This window comes from Colletotrichum chrysophilum (genome assembly GCF_026319265.1).
Source record: "Colletotrichum chrysophilum strain AFK26 chromosome Unknown scaffold_84, whole genome shotgun sequence".
Lineage (NCBI taxonomy): Eukaryota > Fungi > Ascomycota > Sordariomycetes > Glomerellales > Glomerellaceae > Colletotrichum > Colletotrichum chrysophilum.
The window spans coordinates 95,010-107,009 of record NW_026517371.1 but is presented as its reverse complement, the minus strand read 5'-3'; the positions used below and the strand labels follow the sequence as shown (position 1 = coordinate 107,009).

The window sequence follows — 12,000 nt, the reverse complement described above, 5'->3', positions numbered from 1 at the left end:
GCATGGTCGGGGCTCTATCATTGTGAACACACTGTAAAGCTTCACAGATCTCATGAAACTGCTCAGCCATCCACAGACAATGCTTTTTATTCCCGACGAGACGTTCGTTGTTTTGCCAGAACTTGCTCAGATCGCCCTCAGCCCAGTCGAACAGCAAGTAATAGGTTGAAAGTCCGCCAGCAGCGGGATTCACAACCTCGAATGTTGCTAACAGCTGGATCAGATGCTTCTTCTTATAATTGTTTCCAGTGAACAACAAGGAAGACAGCTCCAGGTCGAAACTGTTTCGGTTGTGGGATGTAAGCTTTTTCAAGGCAAAGAACTCTTGAGGGTGTCGGATCTGAACAGATCGAAGATTAGCTGAGTAACTGGAAATTCGGAAACACATAACGTACTCCATGGTCCCCAAAGTCCCAATGCCCATCATGGATCTTGACTTTATAGACTTCACTGAAACCTCCGTAAGTATTACCCCCACCAGAAAGAGCATCCTTCTGCGTGGTGTCCGAGCTGTCTTCCTGTGTGACTTTGTCAATGATCTCCACAGGAATGATGTCTCCGGTTTCTAAAACGTAATGCGAATGCAACGATGGCTCCCACTTGATGAACGGCGCGTTCAGTGTATGAGACCACTGCGAAAAGCTTTCGCGGATCTGTGGGCGGAGATAACTGTTGATAGTGCTGTGCATGCCGTGTTTCCGGCACTTGAGGAATTGGTCCTTGGTGGCACCGGTTGGCTGAAGCGGCAAACAGCTATCTCTGACCCCGTCCTTGAAGTGTTTGGCGAAGTCCTCCACCTTGTCAATGCCCACCAGGACCGCCAACAATTTCACGGCAGGACCCTTCGAACCATCCGAGTCGCCGTAGTATATTTGCTTTGCAAGCTCCCTCTTATTCGGCTCCTTTCTGAAACATCGAAGAGTAGACACAACCCTATAGACCGACTCGAAAGTCAGGATTCTGTCGAACTGAGGTTGTGGTATAAATCGCTTCTCTGGCTCCAAGGCATTCGAGGTTTTTGCCTGGTCAAGTTGTAGGCCAAGTTGTTCGACTATATCGTCATCATCGGAGTCCTCATTCATCTGCCCATTAAACCCGTTCACCCGAGGAACCGCTTGCCGGTCCCTGTCTCTCTTCAGCCTGAATGCTTCTCCTCTGTCAAGCACTTTCTGAACGCGCTCCGGGTCGTCCAGGATAAGCTTTGATGACGGCTTTAGTTTCATGAGCCCCGAAAACTCCTGGGAAGCATCATGAGACATGATGGGCTGTCTTCTTGCCGTAGCTGTGGTATGCAGTAAGCTTGCTGACATCTTGACGCTAATGACAGGTGAGGCTAACCAGCCATTTGAAAGAGCCTATCGGTGCTAGTAACTATTGGCCTGATGGAGAGGCTGCAAAGAAGTTGACACTAGCCACAGTGATGTTGGCAAATGCGAATAATGACAGAGCGGACGGTTGTTGAGCCAACAGCGATTGAGTTGGATGAGGCAGCGAACGACGTCAAAGGGTGATGTATCCGTGGAGACGTGGAAACGGGGCAAGGCCACTGTATGGCCAGAGAAGAGGGCGATCAAAGGTTGAAATAACCCGCCCGTTGTCCAGTGTGCGCTAGAAGAGGGAGTAGCTCCTGCATTTGTGATTTGCTGGAATTATTCTATTCTATCACTCTCTGCCACTACGACTTGGCCTCTTTAGGAAAGCCTTGTCTTTTGCCCTACCACTGCGATGGTTACTTTGCTTAATGATGGGCTTAAGGCGAGAAGCGGAGGGTTGATAAGGCCAGGCAGAATAGGCAAGGCAACCGCACGACCGGGTACAGGAGCCACCCAATGGTCAATTGAATGCGCCGAAAAGAGGGCAGACACTTGATTGGGCTGGTACATCAGATCTTGGAGACTGCAGAGCACTCTTTCCACGTACAAGCGAGGATGTGTGCCTCAATCCACAATGCAAGCATTATTGGTGGGAGTGGAGACTCGAGAAGTGAGAGCTTATGCAGGCCGATTCTCAGCGCTCACTGACGCAAAATATTTCTACATAATCGTAATTCAGCTTTTACGTCTTGTTTTTCGTTTGGCGTTATTACTGCACGGCGCTTGCTTCACGATCAGTGGCCGTTTCGATAAGTGATACCCACGAGATTAGCTACTGATTGGACTTTACGATTTCTCCAAACGATTTTGCTTGGCAAAGAAGAGTCTTCGAGGGTTCATTATTCGTAGCTGCCAACTACGGGGATTTTATCTACAAAGGCTATCTGCCCTGGTGAAGGAGTTGTCCATCGCCCGTTCTGTTCCCGAACTTGGCCAGCCTTCCTGGCGCAGCTTTGTGGCAGTGTATGCAGGCGGACCAGTAGGCTATCTGCGTTATGGGTGGTACAGTGAGCCCATGATTGCATCCTTTAATTCCAGGCTGTGCCAATATTTGACTCCTTAGGTGCTAGTAGCATGATCATCCTGGTCGAGCCAACTCACTTTGCATGAAGGCGAGCGGCAAAGCCGTCTGGGCCGCATGGGTCGCAAATGAGAGCGACTGCCGTCCAATCAGGGTACTGACTGATAACACCTCACCATTTTGTAAACATGACCAGCGGCGACCTGCATGACCTGGATACGTGCAGTCAAGACAGGAGGCGGTGAGATCCGATGTGATGTTCAAAAGCTTGCTGAATCCTGTTCCCTTTTGGACTATCTCGTGATTGTTGTCTGCGCAAGGTGGCAAATCGCAACTTTCCTATGGTTTTCTCCCGGTCTTTCCCGCAGGTTGCTTTGTTTTTCTCGTCGTTGCCTTGAAATATTTTGGGAAGAGCAGGCAACTGGGTCGCAAACCTCTGGCATACCAATCCCTCGAACCTTGGAACTTATTTATTCATAATGTCGAGACAATTGCGATCCACCCCCAAGGTCCAGTGGCAAAGCAATAAGGACGGAAGCAGAAACGCATTCATCTCCGCATCCCAAGTAAGCTCTAGCCAGCTGAAAGAGTACCTCGACTCCAATTACCCAGGAGGATATTCCGTTCAGGTGCGCTCTTCTGGGTGAACAATATGCAGCACACTCACTAACGTATTCCGCTAGCTGAAGCGTGACAAATTCAAAATCACTATTGTCGAGACATCAATGGGACAAATGATCTGAGTAAGTTTCAAAAGCTTTGTCTCGCGCTGAGAAGGTTTAACGCGAGCTTCTGCAGCACCCTCGAAAGAACATTTGAACGTGCCGGTATTTCAGCACTAGGAGTTCAGCGATATTATTCCTGTTATGGCGTACTGCGAACCACGGTAGCCGTGACGCCACAATACTGCATACAAAGCCAGAGGAAGGCTTCACGGCGCAAAGACCAAGGCGTAATGGAGAACATGGCTTGAATGTGACCGAGTCAAAAACGTGCTGGAAATGGTTTTTGGGTACACGACCTCGGAAAATCAATTCATTTTAAAGCAATTTAGTCTTTAGTCAATCACCTTGACAACATGATACATGGCCCACTAAGGACCACGTGAGCTTTATTTATCGCCTGGATGTCCAGCTCAGTCTATCTTGCGGAATGTTGAACGAAATTTGGGCTACGTGGCCTCGGCATGACGGCAAAAGCTTTTTTTAAAAAAAAAAACTAACATGCTTTGTGCTCGTCGCTAAAGATACCGGCTTCATCCCACAGGTACGACCAGTAGCCGGCATGACGAAGGCCAGTCGACGTAAAAAGCGCAATACGTGTAAGAAGAATCAAAATCGCGATGGGGAATTACCGACACGCAGACCTCGAGGACTGTGTGACATTCCGCCCGAGATCCTCTTGATCGTGGCGAACCAACTGGCCGCCAACTCCCGAACGTCACTCGCTCTGGCCTGTAAGGGTTTCTTCGCCTTAATTTGCCCCGACCACAAATTTCTTACAATGGGAAAAGAAGATACAGTCAAACTTCTTTTACTCCTCGAAAAAGACGCTAAGAGACACTATCTTTGCTTCGGTTGCCTACGACTTCAGCCCTTCGATCGCAACAACAAATTTTAGTCGACGCAACCTCACCCAATATGCGACCACTTGGTCCACATGATCGCGGAGTCTCGGAAGCTACGCCTGGATTGGGAGAGAAGGGATTGCATAGACGAGACGGATTTTTTCCGATGGACTGAGACTGTGAGAACTCTCACATGGAAACCAGCCGTTCGAGGACCCGGGGGGAACGAGCCAACAATCACCTTCTCTGAAGCACGATTGGTCATGAAACGCCATTTTGATGGTCCTGGATACGGGCTCCCGATAGATTGCCTCGAGAGTACTGTCTATTTTGACCGGGACATATCCCTCCGTGACTGGAGCACGACAACACACTTTCCCCTCGAACAACATGTTTCAGAAAACAGGCGTAGTCTGTGGCTGCGGGGCACTATTCCACAGATTCAACGGCGTCTTGGACGTACGGCCACGTGTTTATCTGCGACGGACACAACGCGATGGGCTTTCATGCACAAGACCACCGCCAAAGTCATTGAAAACGAACTCTTCCTATGTCGCCATCACGAAGTTGTTGGGCCTCCCTGCGGATTGGATGCATTTACCAAGGTCATCGATAGCCTCGAACTTCCGGTTTGTAGACATATCCTTGGCTGCTCTTGCACTCAGTCACGGGGCTCGTCAGCCAATGCGTGTATTCCCGAGCTACATAGCTTGAGAATTATTGCAACCAACCCCCAATGGGATGTGCATCCCGATCGAGGAATCGGATCGTGTAAGACTTGCTTCACAGATTACGAGATCAATATCAAAAGGGGGGATGACCATCGCGGCTGGAGCCTCGAACTTACCACATATCATAGATTCGGGGCATGTCGGATGCCAGATGACGATTTTTGGACTTCACTTGTCGGCGCCTACGCCCCTATTTTTGAATCACGAATGGAGGTATCTGACTTTGGGTTTGGGTATGAGTATGAGTACATGTATTTGCCATCAAGCCGGGAGACGTTTGATAATCCAGGTACAGTACGCAGAGCATGGCTCAATCATCACGGAGAACGGGAGAAATTATCGAGGGATTGCCAACCGAGATGGAGTTGCGGCCTTAAATGCATGGTACAAACGCGGTTTCCAAGGTTTTCAGGCTCGCATCGATGTTATCGGAAATTCTTTCAACGCATCCTTGACGCCTCATATCCCGGTAAGGATTTGATACAGAAACCAGGAACTGTTGAGTACATTGGACCCTACTAAGTATTATGTAGCTGAAATTGACTCATGCCGTTTGATTAGTTTTTGGCTACCTTATTTCAAAGCTAATCTTGAATATTGATCAATCCTTCGGAAGATCATGCCCTGAGACCTTTCCAATTGCCAAGGTTTTCCCATCTCGGAGGACCGGGGCAACATTATGTACAGCGATGAAAGCTGTACAAATATCTCACAGTCACACATTGAAGGCATATCACCGCTTCATCATCATTAGAATAACTTCTTGACTGCAGTGTTGCATTAGACCTTCGAAGAGTCGAATAACGTTGTATCAGGCTTTTCAAGACAGACAATTGCTTTTTGCAATTTGCATAAGGTATTAACCTCACAGCCTTGATTAAACTTGAATGATCAGTGGTAGCATAACACTTCAATGATGCTCGAAGGAAAGTTCATTCTCCTGAGAGGCGTTAGTAGATGGATTGCAAAAGGCTCGCGGTACCAGAGCCGCCTTCCGACTGGGATGACTTCGTTTGCGAGTCACGTCGCAATCAAGTAAACAAAGATAGATAGAGAAGCAAACCGCGTTCGGGTCGGCGAGCCATTGTGTGAGTTTGAAGATGAAGGCCACCTCAGCTTGGACGGTTAGAGTAGGAAACCCAGCCGTGGGATCTGATGGCCGCGAGCGGGACATGGTGTTGGTCGTTGGCGGTCGGTGTGGAATTGGGCGATGTGTGTGTGTGTGTGTGTGTGCGTGGACGGAGATGAGCAAGAACGATGGGGTGAAAGGACGATGGTGACCAAGGACGAAGATTGGAATTCATCTAATATGTACTCTGTAATATTCAGATCCGGAAGGCCCTGGCGAACGTTCTTGCCATCTCCAGGTGCTTCGGAAAGGCTCCCCCGCCTTTGAGGCAAGTGCACGAAATTTCTGTTGCTCTTTCCCTTTGAGAATCTGACACCTGAAGTGAGATCGGTTCGCATTCAACACAAAGATCAATTGCAATGTGGTTTCTTTCTCCTGCATGGACTCAACCTGCATGGAAGGCGGCGAACAAAGCAGACACGTCTAGACACAGATGCCTGGGTAATGTGGCCTGCTGCGAGAACATGGACTGAAAACAAAGACCCGCGCTTGGGATAGAAGACTAAAGAGCTCTCGTTGTGGTTCTCGCTGTCGAAGAAGCTGCTGGAACATCAATATTTCGAGCATTTCTGAACATAGCAATAATTGCTAGGCGCTCCAAGATCTATTCATTGCAGCACGTTGAGGGCATTGGAGTGAAACCTTTGATTCCTGTGCTGATGAAGTTCTCTCGTCCTCTGTCAGTCCATCTCGGAAACACCTTCCTCATGTAAAATTATATCTTCAGGATTTATTTTCAGTTGACACATTCAATTGCTCATGATAGTGCGAGGAAGGCGGAACCTCTTGTGTGGGAGACACAGTGTGGGGCGTTCCAGCACGCAAAACATGTCAATTAGCAGGAAGCTTCAGCTCATGCTGGTACTGATGATAAGGTTTGAAAAGTCTGAAGTATGGCGCAACTAATGTTCGGACCAACAGGTTCCCAAGTAACCAGGATATATAACTGTAGCCCTCCCAGGCTTGAGTGTATGATGGAGGTAGCTTTCTTGTGCCATTCGAAGTCGCCCCAACCGAAAATATCGCCACCCGACCCAAGAAACAGAAAGTTCAGAGATTATTTAGGGACCCACGGACTTCTCAGCATCCCTCCTGAGATCTTTTTCATGATTGCTGAGCAACTGCCCACGATCGCCAACATCTCTCTATCTTTAACTTGCAAAGGATTCTTCACGGCATTGCGCCCGCAAGACACGTTTCCTCAAATCGATAGGGAAGAACGACTTGAACTCCTCTTACTACTAGAAAGGGATGTTCCAGCCCGATTTCTATGCTTCAGATGTAAAAAGCTTGTTTTGCTGGATGTGTCTCCAGAGAGACAGCGCCTCGATACAAACGCCCGTTCCAACAGCTATGTTTCCTTTGGAAACGACGATTATGATCACGGATGGCCGTCGACAAGGTACGAGTGCGACGACGAGGAACATCCGCCAAGATTGCAATGTCTTCCCGACCCGCTCCTTTGGATTCCTGAATGCAATGGGTCGCATAGTTTTCAGCCGAGAGTCACGTTTTCTGAAGCTCAATTAGTCATGAACCGCCATTTCTATGGTGAATCCCATGGAAAATCTGCTAAATCACTTGAGAGCTCGATCGAAATTGCAAGAGATGTTCAAACAAATGCATACTACGCACCCTTCGACCACTACCTACGAAAAAGCCACACCACCCCGAATCTACAAAAATCAGCGACCAGATCATTGACTAAACAGATCTCGAAGACCTGGAGATTTACACACAGAACCTTTGCCAAGGTGATTGGCAACAACCTTTTCATTTGCCGTGTTCACAATGTCGTCAGCCCACCATGCCCAGCGAATATATTTACGTGGGTCGTTGATAACCTAGACCTGCCAGTCTGCACACACATCTGTGGTTCATCAGGAGTGTGTGAAGCTCCATTTTTGATGAACCCCCGAAACTTTATACCGGCATTACACAGCATAGCAATGGCCTCATATGACCAGCGATTCGACACACGCCGCGATAACCAGATCACATCATGCACTTGGTGCTTCACGGACTACGAAATACACGTTAAAAGAGGCAACGAAAATGAGGAATGGGATTTGAATCTTTGCACATACCACAATCTTGGGAGCTGTCGCTCGCCGCATGATGATGCATGGTCCCGATTGCTGCAACCTGTGTACGGGTACATGATGGATTCTCCGGATCGATGCAGAAAGGGAAGCCCGGGCGATGTTCGTCTAAGTTGGCTTCAACACAATAAATGCGAAGACCGCGGATCCAGCGGGCTCAAAGCCGAGTGGGCTCTTTCCTTCTATCTCATGACTAAGTCGTGGTTCTGCACGTCTACAGACGATTGGGACCAAGATACCCCTCATCAGGAGATTTATCTAAAGTCGTGCCGTCACAACGGACCTGTTTGGCTTTCATCACGAGAAATTCAAATAATGAAATATGCTTCGGAAACAATTGGCTCTTATCCCGAAAGCTCAGTCTGAGTTTACCATCAATTGAGTTGACGGGTTGCAGCCAACAAGTCGAGATATTCCTCGTACCACATGTGGCTGAGAAGGAAAACCTAAGCGGGTACTGCTCTGCCACCAGCTACTTTAGTGGCGGCTAAGTGTAAACCCAAAACAAAAAGACGGCCTGGGCAAAGAGAGATTGTCATAATGCATGGACTAATTTGGGCCTTGAGGCGCGGGCATGTGCGGGCATGCGCTGGCCGGCGAAGAGGGGCCCCTTATGCGTGGCTGAGCTCTTGCATTGTTCTGCGACAGTGACATATCCGGAGGATGCGGTTGCGAAAGCAGCCCTAGGGCGGCGTCAGCTTAACCATAAGGCTCATTCACCGGGGAATACCTTGACTCGTTTGGTGACATCGGGAACTCGGATGAGAACTTGAGACGATCGGATCCACATTAGCCTTGGGATAATTTAGGCACCTCGCTTTCGTTGCCGCAATCACGAGTCACGCTTTTTGGCCTCCCACTTTCCTAGGAGAGTGGGAGGTGACAGGAGACAAACGTTTGCTCACTGCTGGTTTTATCGATTGTCTTGCGTCGAGTTCTTTACTAACCTTCCCATCCTGAATTGGGTAACCTTGAAGAGGTATGCTTCGAATTTCCAATCAGGCCTGGTACATAGATTAGATCGCAGCTTGACAGCAAACTTAATGCGACGACTTTTAAATGTATGCCACGCGAATCTGGGTTGCAGACCCGGGCAAGTGCAACCGCCCGGGCCGCAGCATAACTGCCACGAATCGTGCGATGCTCATATTTAGCAACAGCACAGGCCAACGGTTTGGGTCTGTCGGAAGTCTATCTTATTACTTCCTTCGCGAATTGATCATTTGGTGGACCACGGCACCGACTATCCGGCATGGCTCGGCCGCAGCCGTGATGCTCGCTTTCGGGCATTTGATATAAGAATCAAAGGCTGATCCGTCTCCGAGCAGTTAGGAACACCAACCCACACGGCTTTTCATTCTTTTCTTGTTGTTCATAACAACGTTCAGTCATTCATTCGTCCCACCACTCTCATTTAAAAAAAATTAACAATGTCTCGTCTCATTTCTGTCCTCCTCACCGGGCTCATGGCCTCCCCGATCTTGGCCAGCATCTCGTCCCCCAACTATCTCCCCTTCGCGCTCGAAAAGCGTGACTGTGGCTTCAGCTACTGCGACTGCCAACGCGTTCAGTGCTTTCTGGACTTCTGCTTCGACGACCATGTCGACCCCTGGGTCCTGGTCGACAGTGCCTGTACGTCATAGCGCCTGACTTTTGTATACCATGCGGATTCTGACAAACATTTGAACAGTGAACCCCTACTATGGAGTTGATTGCGGTCAGTTCGACCACTGGCAACGAAACGAGCCCGCAGAATACTGCAATAACGGCCTTCGCAAGGGCAACGGTCTCTTCTACATCAACCGCAAGTTCGGGTCTCTGGGCAAGAGCTTCACTGTCGACTACAAGAACGAAAACGCCAACGATCCCAGCCGTGGCTCCGTGGCAGCGCGTTGCTACCCTGTCCAGGACGTCCAGTGCAAGTGTCACTCACGATACAACGCTGAGAAGCACGACTGCTCGAACACCTGCGGCTAAGCCGGAAGAGACACTTCGTTTCGAAGCGCGAAGACGGAGCGCGTGGCTCCTATAAGACTTGACGATACCCATTGAAAAATCACATTTTGAAATCACAGCTTTCGTGTTCGGGTCCGGCAGGTGGACGGGAATGTCGAAACAGCCGACCATATTCCTCAGAAATGTTAGAGCATATTACCCTCGTTTGCAATTCCAGCTAGTGGCGAGGTCGAAGACCAGAGAAATATACACAGTTTTCGACAAATGGATTTAAATGACGCACATGATCTATACTCATTTTCGGACTTTGTACCGCGCGGTTCCATGCAATCCCGGATGGTTTTGCAAACCAAGCACACAACCCTCCAGTGGAGCTACAAGGACCCCAACATGCGAGGCATCATTCCGTCATCTCCCTGATCTTTGCTTCGATTGCCGACAACGCGTCCAAATCACTGTTCTCCAATTTTAGTTTCATCGCAGCCTTCTTGTACTTGGTGTCCTCCAAGATGCATTCCACACCCCTCCTAACCTGCTCTGCTGTCGGTGTCTGTGTGCCCAGGCTGAGGCCAACACCTGCATACACAGCCCTCATAGTGACTTCAATCTTCTCCTCGTTCTCTCCAGCAAGTAAAACTGGAACTCCATTACTGACAGCATGAGTCAATGTTCCGTAGCCAGCATTGGAAATGAAGACATCCGTGTACTCTAACATCGCATCGTAGGGAAGGTAGTCAATGATACGAGCGTTGGCTGGTATCTTGACTTCCGCCGGAAGCTGGGCGCCAACAGCTCCCAAGGTGGCTACAACCAAGACGTCGGGGCGGTCGGCAAAGGCATTGACAGCAGGGATAATGAGCTCCGACCAGAGTGGGTTAAGACTTCCTTGAGATACAAAGATAACGTAGCGGTAGTTGTTCTCCTGTCTCTTCTCAACTTCAGACCACCATGAGGGAAATTGGAAGCCCAGCTTCAGCGGCTTGCGAGGAAGCACACCGACAAATTGAAGGCACGGTGGCAAATCGGAAACAGGATACTCAAGGCTCGGCGAGCAGAGCTGAAGGACAGAGTCGTGAGCGGTGTAGAATGACCTCCATATCTTGCCATCGGGGATGTTTTTGCAGCCGCATTGCTTCAGAGTCTCGTGCCAAGCATCGTACAAGAGCTTCATGGGGCCTCTTTCCACGAGATCATACAGTGCCTTGTTCCTTTGGCGTCCCGACTCTGTAGAGTCGGGCCAGAGCCCTAGCGACAACGGTCCGGTGTCTTGACTTTCGGCCAAGATTGGCGAGACGCCAAATCCAATCGATTTGGGCAGTCTCTTGACTCCACCTGGAAGAGGCCGGCCATACTTGAAAGCCGTGAACCCCGAGTTGAAAACATCTTCGAGAACGATGATTTGTCGGTGGGGGTCGCGTGCCTGCAGCACTACCAGAGCTTCTTCAATGGTCTTGGCTCTCGTTGGTTGCATATCCATGAAAATGGCTTTGTATTGCGCTGCAAGTCTTCCAGGGCCCGGCGGGAACTGCGAAGCGTCGCGAAAGTTGAGGAAGACTGATTCGGTAATTGGGTTTTCGGCGAGGATATACTCAGCACCAGTTTCTTCAATCTTGGACTGGTACGCCGATGGAGAGGAGAATGCCACCTCGTACCCGACTTTAACCAAGTAAGATGCAATGGTGAATAGAGGGTTAATGTGACCATCGATGGGAAACGCAGCCATCAAAAGCAAAGGCTTCCTCGAGCCCTTGACGTCGTCGCATGTCTCAGTCACAGTCATTGCGTCAGATTGAATGAGTTGGATGAGCCTGGCGAGGATACAACTGCACCTTGTCGTGAAATACTCGGGAGATGAGGCTCTGATGTCTCAGTATATAACATCTTCTGGGACCGGGCATCCCCCTCCCCGATGGTAAGCACTAACGGAGATGTTGCATTCATCTGGCGCAAGTCCAAGGATAAGATGCAGCCAGATGGGTATTGGTAGGTGGATTATTGCGGGTCACTGCATGATGGTTGCCGTCGATGGCAAAACCACCGGCCGACCGGCTCAGGGTTCGGCATGACCCCTCCGCCATCGCGATCTTGCCTGAAAGTGTTTCTCGTGGCACTATACCCCTC

At 49.5% G+C, this 12,000-nt stretch overlaps 3 protein-coding genes across 3 annotated transcripts; 1 reads left to right on the top strand and 2 right to left on the bottom strand.

Moving 5' to 3' along the window:
- Nucleotides 1-356: 356 nt before the first annotated feature.
- Nucleotides 357-1,259, bottom strand: COL26b_009070 (uncharacterized protein; the record flags this gene model as incomplete). Its single annotated transcript, XM_053181811.1, has 1 exon — nucleotides 357-1,259. One exon carries the CDS (start codon nucleotides 1,257-1,259, stop codon nucleotides 357-359), a length of 903 nt encoding a protein of 300 aa, XP_053034243.1.
- An 8,094-nt stretch (nucleotides 1,260-9,353) lies between these two features.
- On the top strand, nucleotides 9,354-9,900 carry COL26b_009069 (uncharacterized protein; the record flags this gene model as incomplete). The annotated part of the gene is made up of 2 exons (XM_053181810.1): nucleotides 9,354-9,555; nucleotides 9,614-9,900. 2 exons carry the CDS (start codon nucleotides 9,354-9,356, stop codon nucleotides 9,898-9,900), a joined length of 489 nt encoding a protein of 162 aa, XP_053034242.1.
- Nucleotides 9,901-10,279: 379 nt separating this feature from the next.
- COL26b_009068 (uncharacterized protein) lies at nucleotides 10,280-11,659 on the bottom strand (the record flags this gene model as incomplete). The annotated part of the gene is made up of 1 exon (XM_053181809.1): nucleotides 10,280-11,659. The coding sequence occupies one exon, from the start codon at nucleotides 11,657-11,659 to the stop codon at nucleotides 10,280-10,282; it is 1,380 nt and encodes a 459-aa protein (XP_053034241.1).
- Between the last annotated feature and the right edge of the window lie 341 nt (nucleotides 11,660-12,000).